At 34.0% G+C, this 27,403-nt stretch overlaps 4 protein-coding genes and 1 long non-coding RNA gene across 6 annotated transcripts; 1 reads left to right on the top strand and 4 right to left on the bottom strand.

Moving 5' to 3' along the window:
- Nucleotides 1-113: 113 nt before the first annotated feature.
- LOC111514538 (DNA polymerase eta) lies at nucleotides 114-4,210 on the bottom strand. Its single transcript, XM_023170793.2, has 6 exons — nucleotides 3,725-4,210; nucleotides 3,265-3,399; nucleotides 2,865-3,163; nucleotides 2,151-2,409; nucleotides 1,440-2,101; nucleotides 114-799 (listed from the first exon to the last, which is right to left on the bottom strand). The coding sequence occupies exons 1-6, from the start codon at nucleotides 3,856-3,858 to the stop codon at nucleotides 132-134; spliced, it is 2,157 nt and encodes a 718-aa protein (XP_023026561.2). The 5' UTR covers nucleotides 3,859-4,210; the 3' UTR covers nucleotides 114-131.
- Nucleotides 4,211-7,287: 3,077 nt separating this feature from the next.
- LOC111514504 (DNA polymerase eta) lies at nucleotides 7,288-10,798 on the bottom strand. Its single transcript, XM_023170739.2, has 6 exons — nucleotides 10,635-10,798; nucleotides 10,433-10,569; nucleotides 9,625-9,759; nucleotides 9,210-9,502; nucleotides 8,897-9,155; nucleotides 7,288-8,820 (listed from the first exon to the last, which is right to left on the bottom strand). Exons 1-6 carry the CDS (start codon nucleotides 10,641-10,643, stop codon nucleotides 7,404-7,406), a joined length of 2,250 nt encoding a protein of 749 aa, XP_023026507.1. The 5' UTR covers nucleotides 10,644-10,798; the 3' UTR covers nucleotides 7,288-7,403.
- A 1,353-nt stretch (nucleotides 10,799-12,151) lies between these two features.
- NC2alpha (negative cofactor 2 alpha) lies at nucleotides 12,152-15,640 on the top strand. Its single transcript, XM_023170764.2, has 4 exons — nucleotides 12,152-12,494; nucleotides 12,546-12,618; nucleotides 14,395-15,049; nucleotides 15,244-15,640. The coding sequence occupies exons 1-3, from the start codon at nucleotides 12,453-12,455 to the stop codon at nucleotides 15,045-15,047; spliced, it is 768 nt and encodes a 255-aa protein (XP_023026532.1). The 5' UTR covers nucleotides 12,152-12,452; the 3' UTR covers nucleotides 15,048-15,049; nucleotides 15,244-15,640.
- A 2,431-nt stretch (nucleotides 15,641-18,071) lies between these two features.
- On the bottom strand, nucleotides 18,072-21,057 carry lin (protein lines homolog). 2 transcript variants are annotated; one of them, XM_074182745.1, is made up of 2 exons: nucleotides 20,794-21,057; nucleotides 18,072-20,696 (listed from the first exon to the last, which is right to left on the bottom strand). In XM_074182745.1, exon 2 carries the CDS (start codon nucleotides 20,617-20,619, stop codon nucleotides 18,310-18,312), a length of 2,310 nt encoding a protein of 769 aa, XP_074038846.1. In that variant the 5' UTR covers nucleotides 20,620-20,696; nucleotides 20,794-21,057; the 3' UTR covers nucleotides 18,072-18,309. The 2 variants fall into 2 exon arrangements, with proteins under 2 accessions (XP_074038846.1, XP_023026509.2); XM_023170741.2 differs by having other exon boundaries at nucleotides 18,072-20,681.
- A 2,648-nt stretch (nucleotides 21,058-23,705) lies between these two features.
- LOC141485584 (uncharacterized) lies at nucleotides 23,706-25,233 on the bottom strand. The gene is made up of 2 exons (XR_012467297.1): nucleotides 24,912-25,233; nucleotides 23,706-24,852 (listed from the first exon to the last, which is right to left on the bottom strand). It is a non-coding gene; the product is annotated as an uncharacterized lncRNA (long non-coding RNA).
- Nucleotides 25,234-27,403: the final 2,170 nt, after the last annotated feature.

The raw sequence follows: 27,403 nt of genomic DNA, 5'->3' as shown, positions 1-27,403 counted from the left end.
TACCCTGCGTCAACTCACTGCTTAGTGTCGCATTCTTTCTACTAAAAGTAATAATAATGGACCAAAATTTGAAACTTGTGGTAATTCAGTGATAAAATAATTACACAAGTAAATATTCATTAAAATATATTTCAAGGTATATTCATATTCAAGTACTTCAGAATGCTTACTTCACTTTTCTTCTTATTATTTCTAGTTTTCAAAGAGCAATTTCTTTTTGAGGATTGTTCCGTTTCTTTCTCAACATGCGAATAATTTATTTGATGGTGTAATTTTCGAGCCAGGTGGTAGTCACTGTGAAATGTTATATCTTCTAGTTTTATTCTTTTTTTACACTCAGAGCAATATTCGCTATTATCTTCGTTCAAGTCATCATATTTTTTCAAGAATTCTAATAACGGCACTGACTGACCAGATTTTCTTTTAAATCCTTGACTGCGCACCTTTTCATCATCCAACTGTTTTTCTTTATGCTCCATGCTTTTTGACTCAATCGCATTTTTTATTCCAGACTTCTGGTGAATTTTGGTACTACTTGAAGCATATTCTTCATCCAAATGTGAGACACACTTTTCGTTATCATTAACCTTTGTCATATCGTTCGTCTCCAAGTTATCAACAATTGATTCATTTGTTTGTAATACTTGCTCCTCATTTAATGACACATTCTTTTCTAATTCAGTTTCACTGATAGTAGTTTCATTGTGAAATGAATTGTCAAATGTTTCGTTAATAATGCTGTTACTTTTGAAATACTCATTAAAAAATGACTCGGGTTCTTTCTCAATGTTTGTAATATCTGAAAAATAAAGTGCCTTTAAAAAATCAATGATAGAAAGAAATTTATTTGTTGCAGAGACCAACTACATGGTATCGGGCATGTTAATTCAAACTTGACATAAATAATCAACTAAATTAGATATAAGAAAAGAATTTGTTAAAAATTTGAACTGTATACACAGATTGAAAAAAATACATACAAGTACATTTAAATATATAAGTACAGTACGTAAATAGTCCCTCCTTAACTTTCAAACTGGGCAACTCTGAGAAAAAAATTCGTTTCGCTAGTGATCCAAGTTTATTATAATAATAATAATAATAATATTTATTTATCCTTTGAGACGTTAACAACGTATAGGACATGTCAGTACAACACGTTAAAATACATACATACTGATACACACTGATACATACTGATTCATAATGAAGTTCATATCTCGATTTCAAAATAGGATTGGGACAGTTTTTTTGATAAAACAATGACCAAATGAGTGTAACTAGAAACATAACATGAGATGAGTATTATTCAATGTTCAGAAGTAATCATTTTTCTGACCGAAAACCACAATATAAGCACCGGTGTATATAGTTTGAATATGGATCAATGGGGTATTTTGAAATAATTTTATTACATAATTATATAATTTGAAAATTACCTTCCAACTCGATGTCCGTGGAGCAATGTGAATATTCGTTAGCATCACTAATTTTCTTGAAAGGTTCCCATTTCCATTCCTCAGTACATGAGGGATTCTGTGAGGAAACATTGTATTGTTCATTTTCAACTTTTTGATCATCACTATGAATTACCGAACTTGTCACGTTGGTATCTTCATCAGTATTCTTGTCAAGTATCTTTTGAAAAATATTATTAGAGTTATTCAAAAAAGATTTTATACTGGATTTTTTTGGTAAATTTTGAAAGTTTCCTGAACTCAATCCCAAGTATGTTATATTATTAAAAGTTCCATCTGATTTGGAACAGAATTTTCTGATGGTATTTAAACAGTCTTCTCGTATTTTTGAATGTTCATAGGAGTTTAAAGAAATCGTTTTTGAACCGCTAATATTTTTACTCCCGATGAATTGAGAGAAACTAATGACAATCTGCTTCGCCTTTCTACTATTTTCTTCCATGTCTTTTTCTAATCTTTCAGAAATCTCTAATGCCAATTCATTCATCCATTTCTCAACGCTTCCTGATGATATCAAACAGTTTTTTCCAGGAAATCTTTTGCAACAACTGATCGATTTAGATATAATCCGAGATTTGACCGGTTCCAAATCTACACCTCGTGCAATATTGTATAACCACTTGCTGGAAACAAATCATTAGAAAAATTAATGTCTTTGTTTTTTCAACTTACCCAGTTTTCTCTTCAAATTTCTGTATCAATTCTTTTTCAGTAAACTTCATCAATTCACCAATATGCAAAATCTGCAATTCTTCTGAGATGTTTTTACCAAATTTCCCCCCTAAACTTTTGATTTTCTCAAGTGGTAAATTTTTGAAATATTCGATTACTGACTCTTGCGGAAAAATAGTCTGTGCATTTGGTTTGTTCAGTCCGCAAGCAAGTTTTGCTAGAATTTTATTGTGAGCAATGCCTGCAGAACATCTGTACCCTAAAATTGTTTATTTAATACAGCAAACATAGGAGCATGTATTCATTGAAAAAACTATTTTCTTGCCTGAACAGAAATGCTGTTTCTCGACACACGATTCACTAATCAAGTCAGCATAACTGTAGTATTTTAGTCTCTCCAGATGATGCAAACTTGATTAGCGAAACGCATGCTGAGAGGCAGCATTTTTGCTCTGGTGAGAAAAAAGTGTTATCATTCGATTATTTTCATGCCAGAAGTTCCAAATTAAACTTATCAAATGAACATGTTTAATATAATTATAATATTAGGTGAAAACCAGAACAATTAAAAGTATATATTTGAGTTTATTCATTCATATTTCAGAAACACTCAACAGACTTCCAAAGTAAAAATTTGGTTCTTATCTGGAATGGAAGGTAGATCATTGCAAAATATTTTAGATGATTCACTTTTAATCACTCAAAAATAATTACCTGTTTTTTCGAATACGTCTCTTCTGATCTCTTCAGCAATTAGGGCTCCCATAGCCAACTTATAGTTGCTCTCAGAAAACTCCCTACTGTTCATGATATTATCCAAAAAATCTTTAACAACATATCCAACAACATGAGTATTTGGGAGTTTGTCTAAAGAAATTTGTTCAATATATTTTGTCAATCTTTTGTTCACCTCTTCTGTAATGTCCAAATATGCTTCATCCACGGATGCTCTCTCCAGGAGGGAAGTGAATGCTTGCAAAACATTTGCAACTTGTTTTCCAGCTTCTCTATACCTGTATAAGACATTCTGATTTATTATTATAATTCAACAAGTTACAAAAGTGGAATACTTTGGATGTAATTAAATGTTATTTCAATTTGAATTTCCACTTACTTGGTAAGATCAGCTCTTCCCCGAATTTGAGATACAGTCGCAAATAAAATTTCTGGACACTTCTCTTTTGCTTCGTAGCACCATAGACCTTTGGTCACTCCTTTTTCTCTAGCCAAATAGTTGGCCGCAATGATTCTAAAATAGGCAAGAAAAGACAAAATAGTTAGGGTGAATTCATGATTCGTGCCTTATAAGTTGCAAGTAGTAAATAATAAGTTGGATCAGTGATTTTTCAGAGGCAACCTTTATGTTATATCACATTTACATACTTCTCATGTCAATCTATGTGATTCTCAGACTTGAAACTTGCAACTTTAGACTGATGCATGAATCCACCTCCAAATCAATGAATATCAAAAGTATTTGAGGACCTTTTTTAAAAACTGGGGATGTTGGATTAAAAGGAATTATAAACGTTGGGAATATTAGTAAGTATGAAGTCTGGTAGTATACTCCTCACCCTCCTTCTCTCCAAGTATTATATTGTACAACAGCAACTGGTTTGTTTTGCAAATTAGGGTTTAATTGTTCTTCTACCTGGCAATAAAAACAATCAATATCCACAAGAACTATCACCCTATCAGTAAAATACATAGTGATATTTTGTTATTGAACAAAATATTTATTATAGGTGTTTTGTTCACACTAATTTTATTCCATATATGTCATTACCGCCAAAATTTATTCGCTCTTCTGCTCAATCAAAATAATAAAAAATTAAGCGTTTTGAAAATGTGGAGGTGAACCATAGAAATGATAATAATAATAATAATAATATTTTACATATATAGGGTGGTATTATGGACTGATGTCACTGTTACCACAGATTAAACAATTCCACCTGCGGATCACACAACGTCTTGGCCATGCGTTATATCATGTGACCAATCAAATCCCAAAATTTTCACATGGAAATAAGCAACACATAAAACATCGTGACATTGTATCTGAAGTTGTGTATGAGTGACGTAAATGCCAAAACGTGAACCCTTTCATCTTTTTTTAGTTTTCGGAGTCAATTTTCTCTCTTTAATTATTAGGCCATATTATGACGTCACTGGCACCACCACACAATAGCACACAGATCACAGACTCAATGGAGCGAAGGTGTTTTCTGGAGTATAATCGTATTCGAGCGTCTATTTAGAAACGATTTGTAGTGACGTCATTAATAATAAGATTGGTCAGAATGAAGTGATTTAATTTGTGCCAGATGTCAAAATCAATAATAAAAACAAACTTTTCAATTTTCTCTAACTTCAATTAGAATCGTATTTGTGCAAGTAATGATTTCGTAGCTTCATTTTGTACATCCTTACAACGTATTTGATGAAAGGTTTACAGCATTTTATAAACTATAACGATCAAAATAAAACAGAAACTGACAATAGACGTAACGTCAAATTCCATTTCAAAACCAGTATATTTTTCAAACATATATCACCATCTAACATACAAACCATATCCAAATTCCTGATTGCATCCAATATAAAGCTGTAGTGATCAAGACAGACCTAATACTTGTGCGCATGCAGTGCTTCGCCAATCATGACCTGATCGTAGTCCATACACGTAACCGTAGTGCATCACCTCACATTAGTGTTTACACTCTAGTGTAGACGGATATTGCTTGTTAACTGACCTCAAACTACAATCGAACTTTGTTTTAGCGCAAAACCAGGTAGGGTTTGGGTCCAACTCAGATCCACTTTAGTGTGGGCTCCATCTGGAACATGATCCTGGAACTCCTGGCTGGATAGCCCTGACAGCTAAAGCCATTAATGGAAAAAAAGAAGAAGAACCAGTGAACTCGGTTGTTCGCGTTAAGAAGAGAATGACGTCACAAGATGACAAGTTACGGCGTTGCCAACATGTGCACTATTTCGAACTTTTAAATTTTTTTGTACCATTGATATGTTTTATTGCTATTATCCTTACTTACTTTAATATTTGTTGGGACTATTTCGATAATGATTCAGACATATTGAATATACGCAGGTCTTATCAAACGAAATGATTAGTTCTGAAAAGAAAGACTGACAGTTGAGTTTCTTTCGATTCGACAACATCTGAAATTTTACTATCACTTGAGCAACTTACAAAATGAAATGTTACTAGTTTCATTGCTGTTGAACGCATTTCAGTGGGAATTTTAACGTTGTTATGTTGGATATACAAAATTACCAAAAATGACGTCATTCTCTTCTTAACGTGAACAGTATACATTTAACTGTTCAAAACCAACCTCACGGTAGTATACATTTGGCAAGGGTAACGATACAGCCGATATATTAGCCAATATTGGAAAAACTCCTCTCTCTAATCATTCAAGCAGACTATAGAGAGAAGTATTAAAAAATAATAAAAATACTCAAGTGACTCCACTGTCCAAGGTACAATCGACCAGTCAATCTACATCAACTAAAGTAGACCAGTTAAATACTACAGACTGACCCTATCAATATAGTAGGGACGAACAATTTAAAGCCAAACTTTACTTTCCCTCTGTACCACAACCTTACAAAACGTCAATATGTGCAGAATTAGTAGCACATATTTCTTTAGTAAAGCGCATCTCCCCAAACTTAAGATAGTTGATGACGACCGTTGTAAATGTGGGGAAATACAGACTTTCCTACAAATATTTTTTGCCTGTTTCAACAATTTTCACAATATACAAACGCTACATGCCTCTGTCCATTAGCCCTTCCTCAACAATTCAGCCTCTTACCTTCCACGACATCTTTTTCAAACACATATCACCATCTCCCAATTTCTAATTGCATCTAATATAAAGCTCTAGTGACCAAGACAGTCCTAATACTTGGGGGCATGTAGTGCTTAGCCAATCATGACCTGATTGTAGTGGTCATATACATAACCGTAGTGTATCACTCACAGTGGTGCTTATACTCTAGTGCAGTCGGACATTGCTCGTTAATGACTTCAAATTACAGTTGAACTTTGTTTTAGCGTAAATCCAGCTGTGGTTGGGTCCGACTCAGACCCACTTCAATGCGGGCTCCACCTGGAACTCCTGGCTGAAGCCACTAATGGAAAAAAAAGAAGAACCAACGTCATGCTAGTTTTGAATAAGTTTCTTTGGTGTGACGTCATCGTTTCAATGCTAAACGATTATATTTGAATTACAGACGAATACATTTAGAATCCATGAGCATCAGAAAACACTTATAGTTAATAAATGCTACTTTAAAAATACGTAACTCTCGGTGCATAGTTATACCACAGTATTTCTGTATACAAAATACTGTGGTTATACATGTAACAATTTCAATCACAGTCTCTGTCCTAATCTAATTGAACCAATATGATTGTGACTAAATATTAAAACTTTCCATAAATACTTACACAGAAATTCAGAGGTTCAATTTGATATTACGAGTATGAAAGTAACAAAACATCAACTCTATGAATATGTAAATCAAATAAAATTCGTCAATACAATAAGCAAATATAAGAGACTTGATGAAAAATGAATAGTCAAACTTCACTGATTCACATAACCATACGAAAATAAGGCATAAATCTAGAATACCAACAATAAATAATAATAACTTTTTTCGCTCAACAGAATTTAATTTGAAATAATTAGTAAATGAATAAAACAGTAAACGATAAGTACCCAAGTTCTTGTCTCCTTATAACAATACACATACTTGAAATTAAATTTAAATAGGTTTATAAAATTATAATGAATTTTCAATATAGTAATAACGTAGCGGTACAGAGAAACAGTGATGAAAAGGTAATTTTCATATGTAAATGCTCCCCTTTTATACCCACGAGAGGCGCCCCAATTGGAATATTTGAAAGTCCTTTCTTAGTACGCATCTAAGACCTAAGAAGCACCTATATACCAAATTTTAGCTTCCTAGGACTTACCAGTACGGATAAGCAGATGAATGAGTGAGTGTTAGGTCAGTGACTTTCACATTTATAGATTAGGCCCATTATTGAAGAAACACTTTTTGCAAGATATAATGAGGTCAATATGTCAGAAAGTACTTTGTGCAGCAAACATTTATTATAAAAATATATACATGACCGAATGAAAGCTAAAAAGTGCTAAAATTTCAAAACTATAAAATTCTTTCTATTCTTGACAGTACATTTTTTGACTAATTTCCATTCTTTAATTGTGGCAGAGACACATTCATTTCAACATGAATTCTTTTTGCCACATGATAATCTGTGTGAATTGAGAAGTCAGGCAGTGGAATCCTTTTGTCGCAATCAGAACAATATTTGCTATTTTCTTCGTTCAGTTTCTCAGACTTTGCGAAAAATGATGATATCGGTTTGGCATTACTGACTTTTCTTTTCAAGCTAGTCTTAGATGACGCACCTTTTAGTGAAGATTTCACTTCAGGTGATATTTTTCTTTTACCTTTGTTTTTATGTATATCAACTCCTTTTTCTATATGGAGGCGTTTTTGAGGTGCATACAAATGTGCCTCTTGTTTTACTATTTCTAGAGCAAAGTGAAAGTCCATATGTGATTGCATCTCAGTGATTTCAATTTGTTTACTACATTTAGGGCAGACACGTTCATCACAATTTGTATAACTTTGCACATTCTGAAAAATTTCGTCAGAAGTTTCTTCAGGCATTGAGACATTTACACGATTTTCATCTTCACTATACTTAGGTTCAATCATCGATACGCCACTTTCAAGAGATTTTTCAAAGTACTCATTAAAAAAAGACTGGGTAGATATTTTGCTTTTATCTTCCTCTTCACTATTCTCAAGGAAATTAATTTCTCTGAAAACTGATTCGTTGTGAACATTGGAAGTTACCTCGAATGAATTACTAAGAGGACTTTTAGAAACTGACTCAGGATAAATATCTTCATAGCAAATATAATTTGTAGGCTCTTCATCAAGATCATCAGTTGAAGCAGAATATACTGACAGATTTTCCGGATCACACTCTTTATCTATTGGATTGACTTCATTCTCAATTTCGCTTTCATCTTGATGAGATGAAAAAGGAAATTTTGCATCAGAATAAGATGCTGAATTTTCAAGAGATATCCCATTTTTTATTTTCCCATGAAAGGTTTCATCAGTGGAAGATATCTGAGATGGACTAACTTTTTTGAAAAATGATGTTATATTCATATTACTTTTAGTGTCTTGAAAGTTTCCGACGCTTATTCCAAGGAATGTTATTTTGTATGACCCGTCAATATTTTGACAGAACTTTCTCACAACTTCTATACTGTCTTGGACAATTTTTCTTTGATCGTAACAACTGAGGTAGTGCGTGCGGGAACTACTTATCTCCTTTTTATTAATTTTCTGTGCAAAACTAATGACCATCTGCTTTGCCCGTCTATTATTCTCTTCCAAGTCCTTCTCCAGCCTCTCGGAAATTTCTGAAGCCAATTCATTCAACCAATGTTCTACATCATCTTGAGTGGTCAAACAATTTACTCCAGGAAATCTTTTACAGCAACCAATGGATTTCGAAACAAGTCTCGTCGTTACTGGATCCAAGTCAATTCCTCTGGCAATATTGAATAACCATTTACTACAAATAATAAAAATAATAACTTTTGAGATATTTCATTTTAGGAACAATTTTATAATTTTTTTTGTAACTTTACCCATTCTTTTCATCAAATCTTTTAATCAATTCTTTTTCGCTGAATCGTATAAGTTCTCCCATGTTAGATATTTGAAGTTCCTCAGACAAAAGGTCTCCAAATTTACCTCCTAAACTTTTAATTTTTTTAACTGATAAATCTTTATACAATAATTCTACCGATTCTTGGGGCAATATAGTTTGTTTATTTGGTTTGTGTAATCCGCATACAAGTTTGGCCAAAATTTTATTGTGTGCTATTCCCGCTGAACATTCATAACCTGAAACATATTTTTAATGTATATCTCCAATGAAAATTTATCGAATCTACAAACCTGTTTCGATGAACACTTTTTCTCTTATTTCTTCTACAATAACTCCCCCAAGAGCTAATCTGAAATTGCTTTCAGATAATTCCATATTTTCTAAAAAGTTCTGGGTGTCATAACCAACTACAAAGGTATTTTTCATTCTATCAATAGACAAATATCCACTAGATTCGGCATCATTCTTTCTTCTATCAACAAGTTCTGTAATATCCAGATAGGCTTCATCTATGGATGCTCTTTCAAGACGTAATGTGAAAGTTTGTAATACTTCTGCAACTCTCTTTCCTGCCTCTCTGTACCTGATTTAAAAAAAAAACTGTTATGAAATATACTTTACGCTTCTTTCTAGAAGTTTGTCTAAAATTTTCACAAATTTCTAATAAATGGCTGGCAAAAACTTATAGTAGTATTGCCTACTCACTTTGTCAAATCAGCTTTGCCACGAACTTGTGGAACTCTTGCTAAAACGATCTCTGGACACTTCTCTTTTGCCTCATTACCCCTCATATGCCTTGTGACACCCATTCCTCTGGCCGGATAGTTGACTGCGATTATCCTATTTTCAATATAGAGTACTTTATTTCATGTTGAAAAAACAGATCCCAAACACAATACATTTGTGATCCATCACCAGACACCACTTTTCAGACTCACCATAAGTCTCACCAGTGGTGAGAGGGTGAACCACAAATTCAATTCTATTGCTGATCTCAACTGACTTTGAAGGACAAGTTAACAAGGGCGATGACATCTTCCCTTACGAAGACACCATATGGGATCGACAGATAAGTGAGGCTCCCCAAGTTGCCAGCTCTCGGAAGTCGAAACTCGTGCGAGACAAGGATTAATGAGGCCTCACCTTTTAAAGTTCATTTCTAGCTAGGGTTGGATGATAGGAAGCGGTCGATTGAGTGAGTGGAACAAACCACCTGGGTCAACCCAACCGGCTACCGTCCTACCATATGAATCAAAGCTTCAAAATAGTAGCTAAGCTAATATGCATCATAGAAGTAATGTTCAAGTAAAAACTTTTTAGTTGTTGATCAACATATAGCAAGTTTCTACAGCAAACAGCTGTAGAGATCAGCTGATCTTGTATGGTAATTATTAGTGTCCGAATGGTTTTACTGTTTCCATTAATGTTAAGATTTGCCAAGATTCGAATGGCCTTTTTTGACATCTGAAGACAGCTATATAGAATTTGATGAGAAACAAAGAAGACTGCTTACCCTCCCCCTCTCCAAGCATTATACTGAACAACAGCGATAGGTTTCCCTTTCAAACTGGAGTTCAATTTTTCTTCCACTTGGCAATAAAAACAATCCATATCAATCAAAACTATCACTCTGTGAGCATGTGCCATTTTCTAAAAACAATTTAAGCATACATCAATTGGTATGAATGTTTCTTAAAAATGCAAAACACTTTCACAATAAACATTATTCATTTCATAATATTCCATAATTTTCTGATAAGAAGTAATGCATTGTTAGAGTTGAGTTTTCAAAGATATAAATGGGCCCAAAATTTCAGTTAATTTGTATTAAAACCAAAATAAATATAAAATTTTCTGTTTTGGAACATTTGAATTTTGACATTACTTAGAGGTTATTCCCCAAGCGAGGGAAAAATCAAGTACAAACTAGTACAAAGAGATGGCGGTTGTTGTAAATGTCATATTAACAAGATGTCTGCCTCAAAGTAAAGATTACTCTGAGGATGTCTGCTAGTAAATCTGGAGCTTCAGGCGAGTTCTTAAATTCATCGATGGGTATTTCGAATAAATCCACTGGATTTATCTACTGGTTATCAGTGTTGCCAACTAATAGAACTATAAAGTCGCTACACATGAATCAAAATTTCGCCACATTGACGCAATCAGTTGGCTCAAGCGCCCTATCCAAAATTGAATATCACAGAACTTACAGTTTGTAGTTTGTGTACCGTTCAGATACCACCAAACTGAACTGTCACTAATGTAAGTAATCAGGATCATGATAATTTTCAACCGCGCAACTCTATTGAGTACCATCTACTGATGGTACCTAATTTTCTAAGTTTACAGCAGTTAATTTTTGAAAGTTGTCGTCTCGACCAAATATTTCTTAGCTTGAAAAAATTATTTTGAAAAGTAAAAATTGAAATCAATTTGTTCACGTACGTATATTCACCCTGAGCTCTTGAATGATCATTCGCGACAGGACTAATCCATCCTTTCAAGTTGGAATCAGACAAACAATGTTGATAAAAAGTTTGTTTTCGAGACTTTTTGTATTTTTTGAACATATCCCATTCCCGTCAATTCCAACTGCAATAGCTTTTTCGCTTGAGTCATAATCAGATGAACTATCTTTTATTTCTACAGTAATTTGTTTCATATAAGTTATACTACTCGAGACAGTCGAGACTTTCAGTTTCAAGGTATTGGAGGTTATACGGTTTAACATATGAATGAAAATATTCAAAAATATTCTTCTCATTCATCATGTAAAGGCCTCACTACTAAGACTATAACGTATTAGCTGTCAGCTTCGAGTGCTGTCTGCGGATAGCCTTAGGTGCTGTCATTGAATCGAAAAGAAGAAGGAGAGTACTGTCCACTGCCTCTTCTTCCATATTTTTTTCAATATTGATCATAGACAATTCCGCTACTTTATGTTCAAATCCGCTACGCCGCTACCGTCGAGTAAATTCCACTACAGTAGCGGAATGCCGCTACGGTTGGCAACTCTGCTGGTTATACGTGTTCCAGATGTTTAATGGTTGGTAAAACTGAAATTAGACATAGAGTAAAATCATGGAATACAGATATCTTAATGCCCCGAAGAACAGAGCTGGCGGGAATATCTTTTGGCGGAAATGAATCAATCCGAAAAAATAAATGAGTGAATGATTCAATCTGAAAAACTACAGTGCATACTCGGTGTAATTTTTCCTCCTTCTTTTTAATACTCATGTCTGCAATGGATAAAAATTCAGTGAGTTTGCACTAGTTTTCCTATCGATTTCGGAAAGTCGAAAGCACTTTCAAACATAAAATACATTTATTATGCATCGGGAAATATTCTTCATGCAATTTTCAATTTCTTATGTGTACATGTAATGCGAAACGAAGTCAACAGTTTAACTTTCAACTGTGACAATAGTTTTACTTATGGAAGACGCCATTGACAGCCTAACCTTTTTTTTTGGCAAATGACAAATGACCGATTAGTTTAGATATAAACAAGGTTACTGTATAACAAAAATATGCCTTCGAAAAAGAAAAAGTATAATGCTAGATTTCCAGCCGTGAGTATTGAAATTAATGAATTGATCAATCAGTTTAATGAATACTTTCAGGGAAGAATAAAAAAAATTATGCAGACAGATGAAGAAGTTGGAAAAGTAGCACAAGCAGTACCAGTCATAATCTATATCCTTTTAAACGTTTTTTATAATATTAGGCCGTACTTTCAAAAATTTAAAATGCAAAAAAATAAAAAATGGCAATATATAGGTAGCTCCTTTCACATAGGTAAAGAAAAAAAAGTTGAGATTTGTTTTTTGAATGGTTTTCACTAATTCTCATTGGGACAAGAGCACATCTGTGTATCGGTGACAAAATTTTTGCAAGAATTGAGTGACATCTTTCAAAATTATTCAAAAAGATGCTGGTGTTGAGTTGAAAATTGTGTACTCTAAATACTTTGAAGTAGGTACACCTAGAGATTCAAAACTTTTCTTGTAAGTGGAATGTTATACCAATACTCTTTCACATTGTGTAAGGTTCTTGCGAATGATATCTATTTCATTTCCGGTACAAACGTTTGGTGTACAAAGTGATTTGGAAGTTAATCAATGTTTACATGTTTCAAAGTAGTTTCTAATATGCTTCTTCTTCTAGTTGATATCTGATCTACACATCTTTTTAGAGAAGTTTTGTTTTTGTATGTAATTTTTTATTCCATTCTTTGAAAGTTTCCTGTTTTTAAATTTACCTGGAGGTAAAGGAATCAATGTCTATTTTAAACCATAATGGGATTATTAAATTACCAATGTTAAAATTTTGGTCTCCAGTTTGGCTTGTTCAAAGTCAAAATAGGCTTCATTGTCTGAAGATTCATATCTTATTGACAAGGCTTGATTATAATAATTAAAAAAAAACAAACAAATAAAATTACAAATATTAGCTATCGCTATTTAGTCAGATATAACTATACACTATAAAATAATATACATTTCTAGTCCGGTGAATATAATTTTCAAGTAGATACTGAATATACAACAAAAAATTACAGAAAAAGATAACAAAAACAGTTTGTATTTACACAGCACAATACAACACTAAGAAAATAGCCATAAGAATGTATTTCAAATATTTCCAATATTGATTACTCAAAATGTAGACATAAGTCGAATCAAAAAGTATCTTTATAGTACTCTGATAAATTATAATAGGTTTTCTCAAAAGTGCATTAATGAAAAAATGGCATCATGTGTGTTTTTTCTACTCTGGAATCCAAACTGACATTTGTTTAATATCTTATTTTTCACAAGAAAATTGACTAGTCTTCTCTTGACTAGGTTTTCTATAATGTTTGCAAGTTTTGTTATTAAGGAGATAAGTCTAAAGTTAAAAGAGATACCAATATCTCCACCTTCATGAATTGGAATCACAATAGAGGTTTTTGAGAAAATTTGGGAAAACTCCTTCATTAAATGGGGTATTTAGTAAATCAACTAGTATTGATAAAGCATTGCTGGCAGATTTTTGAAAATATTCAAGAAGATGTCGTTAATTCCTGAAGCGTGTTTATTTTTCATCTCCCTAAAGATCCCTTTCAATTCTGAGGTTCGTAGATAACACGGAATTTGACTATTTTCAGTTAATTTTTCTCTAATTAGGCAAAAAAATTTAATGAAATCGGTTGATGATAATGGCGTGTCCAATTTTTTCTTTCTACCCTTTCCCCTGAGAACATTGATTATCTTTAATGTTTATTTTGACTTATTGCTTGCTTTGTTTATTCTATTAGTATAATAGAGAGTTTCAGCTATTTTAATGGCGTTTCTGTAAATTCTGCAGTAGTGGGTGAAATAATTCATGAAATATGCGGATGTTGTAAACTTTCTAATGTATTGTAAGCAACGAATAAGTTATTTATTTTTTTGTATTCAGATATCATTGTTTTTCTTAACCTTAGAATACCTAGAACCTTGGAACTTTTTGTCGAATCACTTCTGACAAAATCCATGCAAATTACTCAGGCCCGAAATGCAAAAACTTTGACTCCGTCCCATATGAAACAGTGTATTCTATCAGAAAGTCGTTTTGATTTTCTGAAAGATTTGGTTAAAAATATTCCGGACGCTAGTATTCAGGAAGATAATGAAAATAATGCTATTTCTGAAGAAAACTTGGATACTAACAAAACTGAAGATTCCATTAAAATGGAGGAATCAGACGACTCCGAAAAGTCCAATACTGAAGAAGAATTAACGAGAAATTCAACAAAGAATGAGAAGTCCCTCCAGATGGAAGCAAATGATTATAGTCGACAAAGCACTTCCACGAGTAGAACACCTGTTATTCAATATGGCCCTAAAATAGTAGAAGCTGAAGCAACAAGGCTGAATTTTTCAGTCAATAGATTGTTGGGTCAGGAAGACAAACCGAAGTTACACATAACTATTGCATCAGAAAATTCCCCTGTGCCCCAGCTTGTTCCAGCAAATAGATCAGTTAGCAGTTTACCAACTAGGGTAGCCCCTAGCAGTAACGTGCCCCCCCTTATACCTTTCTCACAATTCAGTCCGAACACCTCTGAAAATTTGTGTATTGATGAGGATTATGATAACTGAAGGTATTGTATTTTTATGTGATGAATATTCCAACTGAAAGAGTAATAAATGAACATAATTTTATCTTCAACTTGGCCTTGTTTCAACATTATTCATTATTTTAAATCAATGTTTTACTTGAAAAAAAAGGCCATTGTTAAATGTCAATGTTTATTCCAAAGTACTTTCAATTTACTAAAATATTCTTTTATTTCAGAAATCTTTGAACAGTTTCCAGTCCATCACGGTTTTGTCATCAGTTCCAGTCATTCATGTACAGTTAGCTATATGATTTCAAATAAATATTTAGACAAGTAATTTTAAGAATACCAGAAAAGATTTCCTTCTTTGAGGAATTTTCTTTTTGTATGAGAGTTTTTGAAAATAATTTGCTTTTTATTTTTATCACGATTCTCCAAAAATTGATTGTTATTAAACTATATAAAAATGAATGGGTGTATATATGACTAGTATTGAATATTTTTGAGGATTTATATCTACAGTTAATGATGAAGAGTTAGTCAAATATCTTTTTTTTTTAATGAAAATCTAATTTGTCATCCTTCTTAACTTGTAATGAAAAAATTGAAAAATATATTTTGATAGCACTGAGAGTTTATAAATTTTGTTGAAACTTTTGAAGTATGTTTTTACTTTCTATAATTTGAAGAAGTAACTACATATAATTTTTTTTAAGGTTAACTTAGTTCGCGGTTTATCAAGAATTGCTTTTCTTGAATGATTTCAATATACGACTTGCAGTTCGTGGGACTTATTAAAAAAATTAACAAAGTTTTTGGTATTTTCCATTGAAAGTAGTAGTGATGAATCATTAACATTCCATTCATTGACATTGATACCGCCAGATATTCCGGAACATAATGACTGTTGAGAATGAACTGATATTTCAACAAGATTGGGCACCTACTTGTCTCTTAATTAGTTAAAAAATTCAACCAGCATCTCTAGATGACTTAAGTCACTAATTGTCTGAAGACTATAACACTAGTAATGATTCTAAATATCTGGAAGCACCTTTATTACTGTACGGAAGCAATAGAGTATCATTTTGACTACTTGCTGGAAAATAGTGAATTTTTGAATGTTATTTATTTTCATTATCATCATCAACATAAAAGCTTGCTTAGAGTGATCCTCTGTTTCCATAAAAGTGGCATTATCAAGAATTTTAGTGAAAAGTAACTTCCTTCAATACTTCATCACATCATTCTTCAAAATCCATTACATCAAATTTGAAAATGTAGCTTATATTAAAAGAGAAATTGATGCACTCAAAAATGAGGTATCAACTTGACCCCTAATTCCATTTAAGAATTAAGGGTTAGCTCACATCCTCAAAATAAAAGTTGATGGTCTGAGCGATTTTTTTCTAAATAGTAATAATAATACTTTTTTTATTGCCCAATAGGTTTCACCAATTTACTAATAGTTAATAACTTTAATAACAATATGACATAATTGAGTGCCTGAGACGGAGAAGGGGCTAAGCCACACAAGTTGTTTTAATGGTTATGGAATGTGCTGCTTCTTGTGGAAATGTGCAATATCCCCATATCCATTTTCAAAATGAATAATAATTTATTTTAGTGTATGTTATTCTAATGAAATCTTCATTTTCTCAAAAAGTTGATTTTGTGGTATAACCCCTTCGCTTACTGAGGCACTCAATTCACAAAAACTTAAAAGATGATTGACTTAAAGGAAGAAAATTGATAAAATAAATATTAACAGCAAATTCAAATGCATGATACCTCAATTGTTGCTGGGAAATAGTACGTCTCTACAAAATTTCTATGCATTAACATAGATTAAGACAGACAAAATCTTTTTATGCTGCAAACAGATTTTAATTTGTTGTTGTTGATTCTTGTCCCATCGATCAACATGTGCGCGTAGTTGGGTCAATCTCACTTCTCACGTTGAGAAATTTTGACACAACTATAGCATATATGGATAAAACACCAGGGCACACTCTAATATATTGTGACAAGTGTTTCTATATTTTTCTACTATATGGAATCCTCACATGCTTCACACATTATTAGTATCCTCAAATATTTGTCTTTTAAAGTTGATGGTATATACTTACAAGGGGGAACATATTACCAGTTGATGATGGACTCATTCAACTTTGAAAGCTTGGAGTTTAGAAGATGCTTAGGTGCTATTTAATGCCTCCATAAAGTGGTTCATAATTTTATTGACTGTCCTAATTTACTAAGCCAACTGAATTTCAAGGTACTGCAATTCGCAGGAAGAAACAATTTAACTTTCGATAATTCCTGACCAATATTCTCATGAAATCAGCACAATGTGTAATGCTTTCAACAAAATCAGCAACACTTGTGATTTATTCTTGGATAACCTTAAGCAAATCAATCATGTAATGCGAAATCTGTAATATTCTACTTGTTTTCTTACACTGTGCTCGTCATTTTCAATTTTGTAGCAGCATTGTTTTATTTTCTTTCAAATTTTGTTATTCTAATATTGATCTGCAAGGGAATTGTACAATCTGTTGGTCAATAAATGCTATTATTATCATAAACAATTTTTACGAGCCCTAACAAATACAAAGAACTTATTAAAATCCAAGAAATACTTTAGAACACTTTTTGCTAATGAAGTGAACTATATGCTTAATACGTTCTTTGACAATATTTTAGAGGTTTGAGGATTTTTGTTGGCTTTTTGACAAGGCGTTTTCCAATTTTTATGTACTTTTGCATGTTATACAAAGATTTTTATTTGTATTCAATGACAATATATGTCTCAATACAATTAAAACTTGATTATGGATAATTTTCAAGTTGATTACTTCCTTTCTTTGGAAGATTCCCTCATCCCTTTTTTTCTATCAAGATGGAGTAGTAGAAAGCCAAAAACTTTCTTTCCCAAAAATTAATCACTCCTAAAAATATAACCCGTTCAATTCATTATGGATAACTTTTTTCAATTTATAAATATACAAATAATGAAAAGGATGATAAAATGTCATATTGTTGTTAGCAGAACACAGTCCAATTCTACATTTAAATATGTTTATTTGCGGTAACTATATTTATACATTAATTACAATAAAAATAGTCAGTTAATAAATATGGAAAATAAATTACTTACAGTACAGACAAAACTTATTAACTAAAAGTTATATGCAGGTCCTCATAAATTATTATTATGAACAATTTGCAACTAAGGGCAATACAAATTTTGTACTTTAGTTATTAGAATATTAATATTTTAATTAAAATAACTGTATTCATCAGCTAAATTCATTTCCTTCATACAAATTTTCACACGTTTCCAGCAATCTCATAATCGGGGTGACGTTGTAAGGGAAGAGGTCCTTGGAAACCAACCTACTTATTTGCATTTTCAACCGAATCAGCACTGTCATGGTATTGTCCAATTCATTGCCCCTCGGAGCACTTCCTTCGCCACAACTACTAATGAACTTGGCCCAGTTTCGTTTGGTATATTTCAGAAACCTCAACAAATAAAGCAAGAAACAAGTTTCATTGCTAACTAAATAATCTAAAAGAATATCCGAATCGTGACTGACAATATTTAGGAATTCTATAAACGAATGTATGGGATTTAACATGTTGATCAGATCAGGAAAGACGGCATTCCTATATGAAATACCAATCGTTATGTCCAAACTGCAAACCATCGCTTCGATCATATAATCGTCCTGGTCGCTGAACAAATGAATCAATATTTTAGAAAATGGGGTCTCCGGATGAAATTCCAAACTGTTTTTAACGAAAACATCAAGTTTCTTCAATACATCCCTGATGGAACGCTCTATGACTTGCATATCTTGATAAAAGTCGGAATCATCGGAACCTACGCTAGAATCAGAACTATCCGATCTGGTTTCCTTTATAGTAATGGCAACAGACTTGAGCACCAGCAAAGCCATTTTTTGCAATAACGTTTTGTCGATGTTTGTTTGTGCTGGTTGCGAACTAGCAATAGTCCCCACAAAACTATTCACAGTCAATCCCTCATTTCTTTTGAAGGGTAAGCTATCTAAGAGTCGGTAATCTTTGACATATCTTACTATCAAGTGAGCCAATTGACAGGTATCATCCGGCAACATATCCTGCAGAGCCAAAGTGCTGCCGTAGCACAGGACTTCATTGAAAAGAGACAGCAGTTGTTTCCATACTACCGGTGGAAGCTGACTGTTCAACATGCTGACAAATATTTCTAGATGAGCATAAAACGGTTTGGTATCAATAACACTCAAGTTTGCTTTAACAGATATTGTACTTTCCCACAATGCCAAAAAGGTGAGAATGCACGTCTGACTTTGAACAGAACTATTGTGCAAGATCAAATTCTGAACTCTGTAGATGAGTTCAGGCCATTTAGATTCCAAACTCTTTATAATTAGGCCTTTAATTGCAGAAGTGTCGTAGCTCTCTGGGTCACTGAATGGAACTGTAGAACAACTTGAATTTGCCTCTTCCGTCGTCGAATTCTGCAAAGTGTCCTGAGGTTCCACCTCTTCCAATACGTGCAGCTCTACATCTTTCCATTCCACAACTCGTTTGATCACTTCTAGAGCAAACTGCATTTTCACATAATCAATATTTTCAGTAGTAAAAAAGTTCACGATTGTTTCCAGCCATTCGTTATTTATGTTGGTTTTTGCTATAATCAGAAAGCTACTGAATACTCGAGCTGCCAAATAATTGACGTATTTATTTCTTGTCTCACACAGAGAAATAATTTGTTCAATCAAATTGTATTCGTTTCCTATGATAGTTTCACAAATTGTTACAATTCTAGAGCATATAAAGCCTTTATTATTCTGCTTCAGGTAAACATCGAATAACAACTGCAGATTCGATAAGAACTGCAGCACCTTTTTACTCGGCCATTCTGATAACATTGCTGAGCCAACTGCAGAACTATCAATAACTTGTTGTCCTTCGAAAGGCTTCCTCAATACTACTTCTGGTACATTGCAAAGGCACTGTTTGACGAGTTGATTCTGAAAATCATCCAGACCAAAAATTTGCAGTTCGTGATCCGAATGAGCATATGTAGAATTATATCTTTCATGATTCGTAGCCCTTATACTTGACGAACTGGTCCTGACCAAAGTCTCTGACGAACTGGAAAATGAGTTTGAGAGGGACAAGTACTTTGAATTGGAAACAGTGGATGTTGATGTTACTATACTAGGTGCGGGTTCAATTAAAATGTTTTCACTAACACTCTCATTTGATTTACTCAAACTACTACACGAGATATTATCATGTTCTTCATTCGATCCAAGAATAACCTCTTCCCCCTCATCAGTAGCACTTTCACTAGTTCGAAACACCACTTTTTCCCTATTAAGTTGCAAATTTAATGCATTCCTCGAGATATCATCTTCATTGAAACTCGCATGTAAGGAGAGATGCAGTGCTTGAAGATTTGTTGGTACACTATTTTCTGCTAAATTGTTAATAAAGTCTGTTTCATCTGAGTTATCACTTTCATCTTCTCGTCTCAGCTTCTTCTTCAACGGTTGTTCGGAAGACATTGTAATATATCTCTGTCTGAGAACCATTAGAAAGGCCAAATAGTCGCCCTGGCGAATATTTTCAACTCTATATTTTCCTCAACTTCAATCTGAAACAAAACACACTTTGTCAAACATCAAGGGAGTTTCCTTAATATGACTTTCAAATAATAAAATCGTGAATTTTTAAGAAATAAAACAGTTTACTCTGTAGGTACTCACATTCATGACTGTGTAACAAAATTCAGTAGCAATTTTCAGTAATTCGGTAGCAAATAATTTCAACTATATTTTTACAGATGATCTGTTCGAACCCTGCAGACATTTACGAAAATCATACTCTGATTTCACCATCCCAATTATTTTCACAACTATTTAATTACAAAAATATAACTTAATATCAACAAAACTCCATTACGGTATGCAACAATGCAACAATTTGACGAGATGGCACAAACCACTAAGTAGTTTGTGCGAGATGGGCAAGCTAAATCTGAATACTGTCATTCTTGTCATTTAACTTCGTGCTTCGTGGGCAGAGCTGCCATGTTACCTTCAACATGCTTTAAAAGAAACTAGAAAACTGTAAATATTAATGAAAACGGTAAACGGTAACCCTGGTGAATCATTTCATATTATTTAATGGTAAGTAGCATTGAATGAGACATATAAAGAAAAAAACTAATCTGAGTTGAACTATTCAATATTGAAATTGTTTAACTTGAGAAAAGCTTAGGTTATTACTTGAATTGAATTGAATGTATATTAATATGATAATGTAAGAAAAAGTTAGAGAAGAAAGTAATACAAATCATGAAATTATGAAACAACAAAAATTTATTGGCGCTCCAGGGCGACTCCATTGATTCAAGTGACGCATTCGCGTTTTCAGCTGTAGGAAAACCCGGAAAAACCTGCAGCACCACATCATCTCTGAAGATCTTGATCTGCCAATGTCCTCTCTTTCATAAAACGAAATGTAGGGTATCTCCATAGGATCTAATAAATTCAAGACAAAAAAAAATTTCACTGGTTATTTTGTGTATGTACATATATTACAGCTACCATAAGCCAATTATTAGTTTTGTATGATTAAATAATGAAACTAGTAATGTACACACACAAAATTAGTAACATCATTTTTAAGCCACGTTTCACATCATAAAAGAATATTACGTGCTTGCTGGTTGGATTAGGTTAGGGGTATGGTTAGGGGTTGGGCTAGGGGTTCGACTAGGGGTTGGGTTAGGGGTTGAGCTAGGGGTTCGACTAGGGGAAAGCAGAAATCATTGTGAATGATGTACACAAAATGGATTTCGTGAGTGTTTTTTCCAAATATGGTAAATCGGTGGCGGGAGCCAGGTTACAGCTGTGACGCGAGCTGAATTCCAACTGTGATGAGAGCAAAGTTTCAACTGTGACGTGAAGCCGGTTCCAACTGTGATGGGAGCCAAGTTCCAACTGCCACAGGAGTTGAGTTTCAACTGATGGGAGAGTTGAGTATCAACTGTGAAGGGAGCTAAGTTTCAACTGTGGTGGGTGCTGAGTTTCAACTGTGAACGGAGCTGAGTTTCAACTGTGAGTCGGGTGCTGACGGGTCCTAAATGATATGCTATTCACTGGCTCGTATCATCGTTTATTCCTGAAAGAGATGGATATTGAATCATTAATAAATTGGTGGATGTAGCCGTTACTACGTGGTAGGAAATCATAATGAAGAAAAGAGAAATGAAATTTTTTATGTTTTTACCGCTTTTATTTGTAACTAACGTTACTGCAGTTTCATCCGATACGGTGTTACGGTTTCATTTTGTCATTTGTTCTGTTTTGAGGTCGACGACTATTAAAACCTGAAATGAATACTTCCTTGAAAGTTTTGGGATATTTTAATACCTCGTCATTCGTTTAGTTCTCATTCACTGACAAACAACTATACAAGGATATATTCGAACGGATTAATTATATTCGAACACATATTCGAATCCCTTTAAGGATTCTGTGCTCTGACGGAACACGGAACGGTGAATTGACGACTTTGGTTCCGTGAATGTCTTGCCGCCGAGATTCAAAATTTGTTGTGATACTTTTGGTAGCCATTTGCTAATTTTCGAATTTATGTCTAAACTTCTCGATTTTTCGGATTAACCAAGTATGATCATCTTTTATAAGAATAGGAAATTTCTATTCTTGGCATTTGGATGCTGGTAAAACATTCAACTCACTTGTTGGATTCAATTGCTTATGGAGAACAGAATCTTACTGATTTGAATTTTGGCTTCTTGGGACAAAAGTAAACCTATAGGCCACACGACACTACAGGCGAGTTGATATTTATCAACGAGACAACTCATATATTCAGAGAATGAGCTTGATCATTCTGTCCAGACTCCAGACGTATCGTCCTGGACATCACTTCCAGTGAACCGTTTCCATCTAATATGAATTGTTTCATTTTGGGCTTTCTTTCATCTGAATACCGCTTCCTCGTGTTAGTATTGCTATAATACTAGACATCCTTGCATGAATGCCTAATACAGTAGTAGCAGTAGTTAGTAGTTAACCGCTGTTGTACCGATCACAATTGTTGTACGGACAGAGCACTGCAGACCTAAGTTTGTAACTCTAAAACCATTCTTGTCCTGCAAGCCACCTTGAGGGAGACACACACATATAAGCTTAGTTATTAAGATAGGGACAAATAACTTATCAGAGACTAGATTTTTGATGCTTGATCTATTATCTCAACAAAGATTTATGTTCTTCAAACCTGCCCAAAAGGGGAAGAATATTAGTGTAGGATGATATATGCTTTTATGCCTATGTAGATGAATTCATTCTCTCGACCTACTGTAAGCTGGCGATATAGCTATAAAGGGGTGTTGGTGAGGAAACTTTTTTGCAGTTTGAGTCGAACTGCAGTTCATCGAGCAATACATGAAGTATCAATTCGAATAGTTGAAGTGATGGGTGCAGAATGTATAGTATTCCCTCAGAATATTCGGGAAAGGAATGTATTGAAAATGGCTTTCATGGAGAAATGGAGAGGACAATTTGCTGTAGAAGGAATGAGGGTTAGAGATAGAATTGTCCAGCAGTATTACCTGTTGTAATTTGTAAGAAATCGAACTGTAAACTCTACTGAACTAGGTTTTAATCATGAATATACAAACGATACATTTTATGTATTAACAATGACATTAAAACTCATTCAATCAACAACGATTTCCAAGGAATCATAAAAACAAGATCATGGATTACTTCAACACTCCCACTCTTTGTTCACTTCGAAGACGTTACCCACAGACCTTGTCGATTTCTTGAAAATTTTTCTCGTGGTAAGGGTTTGGTTAAAATATCTGCCAACTGGTTTTCTGATTGGGTGTAAACAACAGTGATATTTTTTTCGTTTGTGATGATCATTATTGCTCACCAAGTTTATAGCACTTCTATTATCAACAAAAAGTTCCGTTGGATTTGAAACGTCAACATCAATTTCTTTAAGCAACCTTCTCAACCATATTATTTCTTGTGCGGCATCCCAAGCTGCAATATATTCAGATTCTGTCGTGGATGTTGCAACACTTTTGTCGTTGAGGATGTCCATGTAACTGGACAACCTGATAATAAAGTAACATAGCCAGTTGTTGAATATCTAGTATCAATAACTCCTGCAAAATCTGCATCTGAATACGCTTTTAAACATTCGTTGCTCCCACCATTGTATAGATATCTATAACTTTTAGTACCCTTTAGGTATCTGAAAATACGTTAGACTGCTTCCCAGTGCTGCTTTCCTGGATTTTCCAAATATCTGCTAACTCTGCTCACTGAGAATGATATATCTGGACGAGTGACAACCGCTAAAAACATGAGACGTCCTATAGCTTCTCTGTACGGAATATTTTTCATATATTATTTTTTTTCCTCATTTTGGGGGCTTTGAGCTGCATTCTGAATAACATTCATTGTGGAAGTCCATTTTGTGTCTCTTATGTGGTGGTTCCACATCATCTCTCTGGGGCATAGTCTTTGATGTTGAAGGTGTCTTCGATGTTTACGGTTCATCAAGACTATTTTCGCAGGACTCTGGTTCAAGGGATACAAGTACACCACCACATTCTGGATTATTCAATCCCACGAAGTTTTTCCCTAATAAATCCAATATTTTCAGTTCTAGTTCACTTGGTGGTTTCACATCATCAAGTCCACCCCCAGTGCGAGATAATGAAGCTCTCATTGCAGCACCTTTTTTTTAAATGAATATTCAAGATCTGACCAAGACTAAAAACGAAAGCTCTAATAAGTTATAAAAAATCCAAGTATTTGGGACTTTGGTTTACCTTCTGCCATTTTTCAGTAGGTTCTGCTACATAATGAGCATTCAGATCATGCGCCAATTCATCCCAATGTTTTTTATACAGATCCTTTCCTCGAGGACCAACAAGTTTCCCTGTAGCCAGGAAATAGTGCTTCTCCATGGCCTCTAACATAATTTGCCTCTCTTACTTTGAACGACATTTTTTAAAATTTGTTTCCAAGTAAAGAGAAAATTAGCAGTAATGCTATTCCATCAAAATAATGATAATGATCGTTATCGTCTTTTTACTCATCAATCTTCACTTGAATGAGAATACAGTCTCAGTTTTTATGAAGAAATTCTGACCGAACTCAGAATTTAGACGAAAAATTAAAAGGAAAGCAGAAATCATCGTGAATGATGTACACAAAATGGATTTCGTGAGTGTTTTTTCCAAATATGGTAAATCGGTGGCGGGAGCCAGGTTACAGCTGTGACGCGAGCTGAATTCCAACTGTGATGAGAGCAAACTTTCAACTGTGACGTGAAGCCGGTTCCAACTGTGATGGGAGCCAAGTTCCAACTGCCACAGGAGTTGAGTTTCAACTGATGGGAGAGCTGAGTATCAACTGTGAAGGGAGCTAAGTTTCAACTGTGATGGGTGCTGAGTTTCAACTGTGAACGGAGCTGAGTTTCAACTGTGACGGGTGCTGACGGGTCCCAAATGATATGCTATTCACTGGCTCGTATCATCGTTTATTCCTGAAAGAGATGGATATTGAATCATTAATAAATTGGTGGATGTAGCCGTCACTACGTGGTAGGAAATCATAATGAAGAAAAGAGAAATGAAACTCTTTATGTTTTTACCGCTTTTATTTGTAACTAACGTCACTGCAGTTTCATCCTTTACGGTGTTACGGTTTCATTTTGTCATTTGTTCTGTTTTGAAGTCGACGACTATTTGAACCTGAAATGAATACATCCTTGAAAGTTTTGGGATATTTTAATACCTCGTCATTCGTTTAGTTCTCATTCACTGACAAACAATTATACAAGTATATACTCGAACGCATAAATTATATTCGAACACATATTCGAATCCTTTAAGGATTCTGTGCTCTGACGGAACACGGAACGGTGAATTGACGACTTTGGTTCCATGAATGTCTTGCCGCCGAGATTCAAAATTTGTTGTGATACTTTTGGTAGCCATTTGCTAATTTTCGAATTTATGTCTAAACATCTCGATTTTTCGGATTAACCAAGTATGATCATCTTTTATAAGAATAGGAAATTTCTATTCTTGGTATTTGGATGCTGGTAAAACATTCAACTCACTTGTTGGATTCAATTGCTTATGGAGAACAGAATCTTACTGATTGGAATTTTGGCTTCTTGGGACAAAAGTAAACCTATAGGCCACACGACACTAAAGGCGAGTTGATATTTATCAACGAGACAACTCATATATTCAGAGAATGAGCTTGATCATTCTGTCCAGACTCCAGACGTATCGTCCTGGACATCACTTCCAGTGAACCGTTTCCATTTAATATGAATTGTTTCATTTTAGGCTTTCTTTCATCTGAATACCGCTTCCTCGTGTTAGTATTGCTATAAGACTAGACATCCTTGCATGAATGCCTAATACAGTAGTAGCAGTAGTTAGTAGTTAACCGCTGTTGTACCGATCACAATTGTTGTACGGACAGAGCACTGCAGACCTAAGTTTGGAACTCTAACACCATTCTTGTTCTGCAAGCCACCTTGAGGGAGACACACACATATTAGCTTAGTTATTAAGATAGGGACAAATAACTTATCAGAGACTAGATTTTTGATGCTTGATCTATTATCTCAACAAAGATTTATGTTCTTCAAACCTGCCCAAAAGGGGAAGAATATTAGTGTAGGATGATATATGCTTTTATGCCTATGTAGATGAATTCATTCTCTCGAACTACTGTAAGCTGGCGATATAGCTATAAAGGGGTGTTGGTGAGGAAACTTTTTTGCAGTTTGAGTCGAACTGCAGTTCATCGAGCAATACATGAAGTATCAATTCGAATAGTTGAAGTGATGGGTGCAGAATGTATAGTATTCCCTCAGAATATTCGGGAAAGGAATGTATTGAAAATGGCTTTCATGGAGAAATGGAGAGGACAATTTGCTGTAGAAGGAATGAGGGTTAGAGATAGAATTGTCCAGCAGTATTACCTGTTGTAATTTGTAGGAAATCGAACTGTAAACTCTACTGAACCAGATTTTAATCATGAATATACAAACGATACATTTTATGTATTAACAATGACATTAAAACTCATTCAATCAACAACGATTTCCAAGGAATCATAAAAACAAGATCATGGATTACTTCAACACTCCCACTCTTTGTTCACTTCGAAGACGTTACCCACAGACCTTGTCGATTTCTTGAAAATTTTTCTCGTGGTAAGGGTTTGGTTAAAATATCTGCCAACTGGTTTTCTGATTGGGTGTAAACAACAGTGATATTTTTTTCGTTTGTGATGA

This window comes from Leptinotarsa decemlineata, unplaced genomic scaffold (genome assembly GCF_025532065.1).
Source record: "Leptinotarsa decemlineata unplaced genomic scaffold, Ldec_3_MD MMD2_tig00026328_RagTag_RagTag, whole genome shotgun sequence".
NCBI lineage: Eukaryota > Metazoa > Arthropoda > Insecta > Coleoptera > Chrysomelidae > Leptinotarsa > Leptinotarsa decemlineata.
Note: the sequence above shows the minus strand (reverse complement) of the source record. Positions and strands in the feature narration are given on the sequence as shown.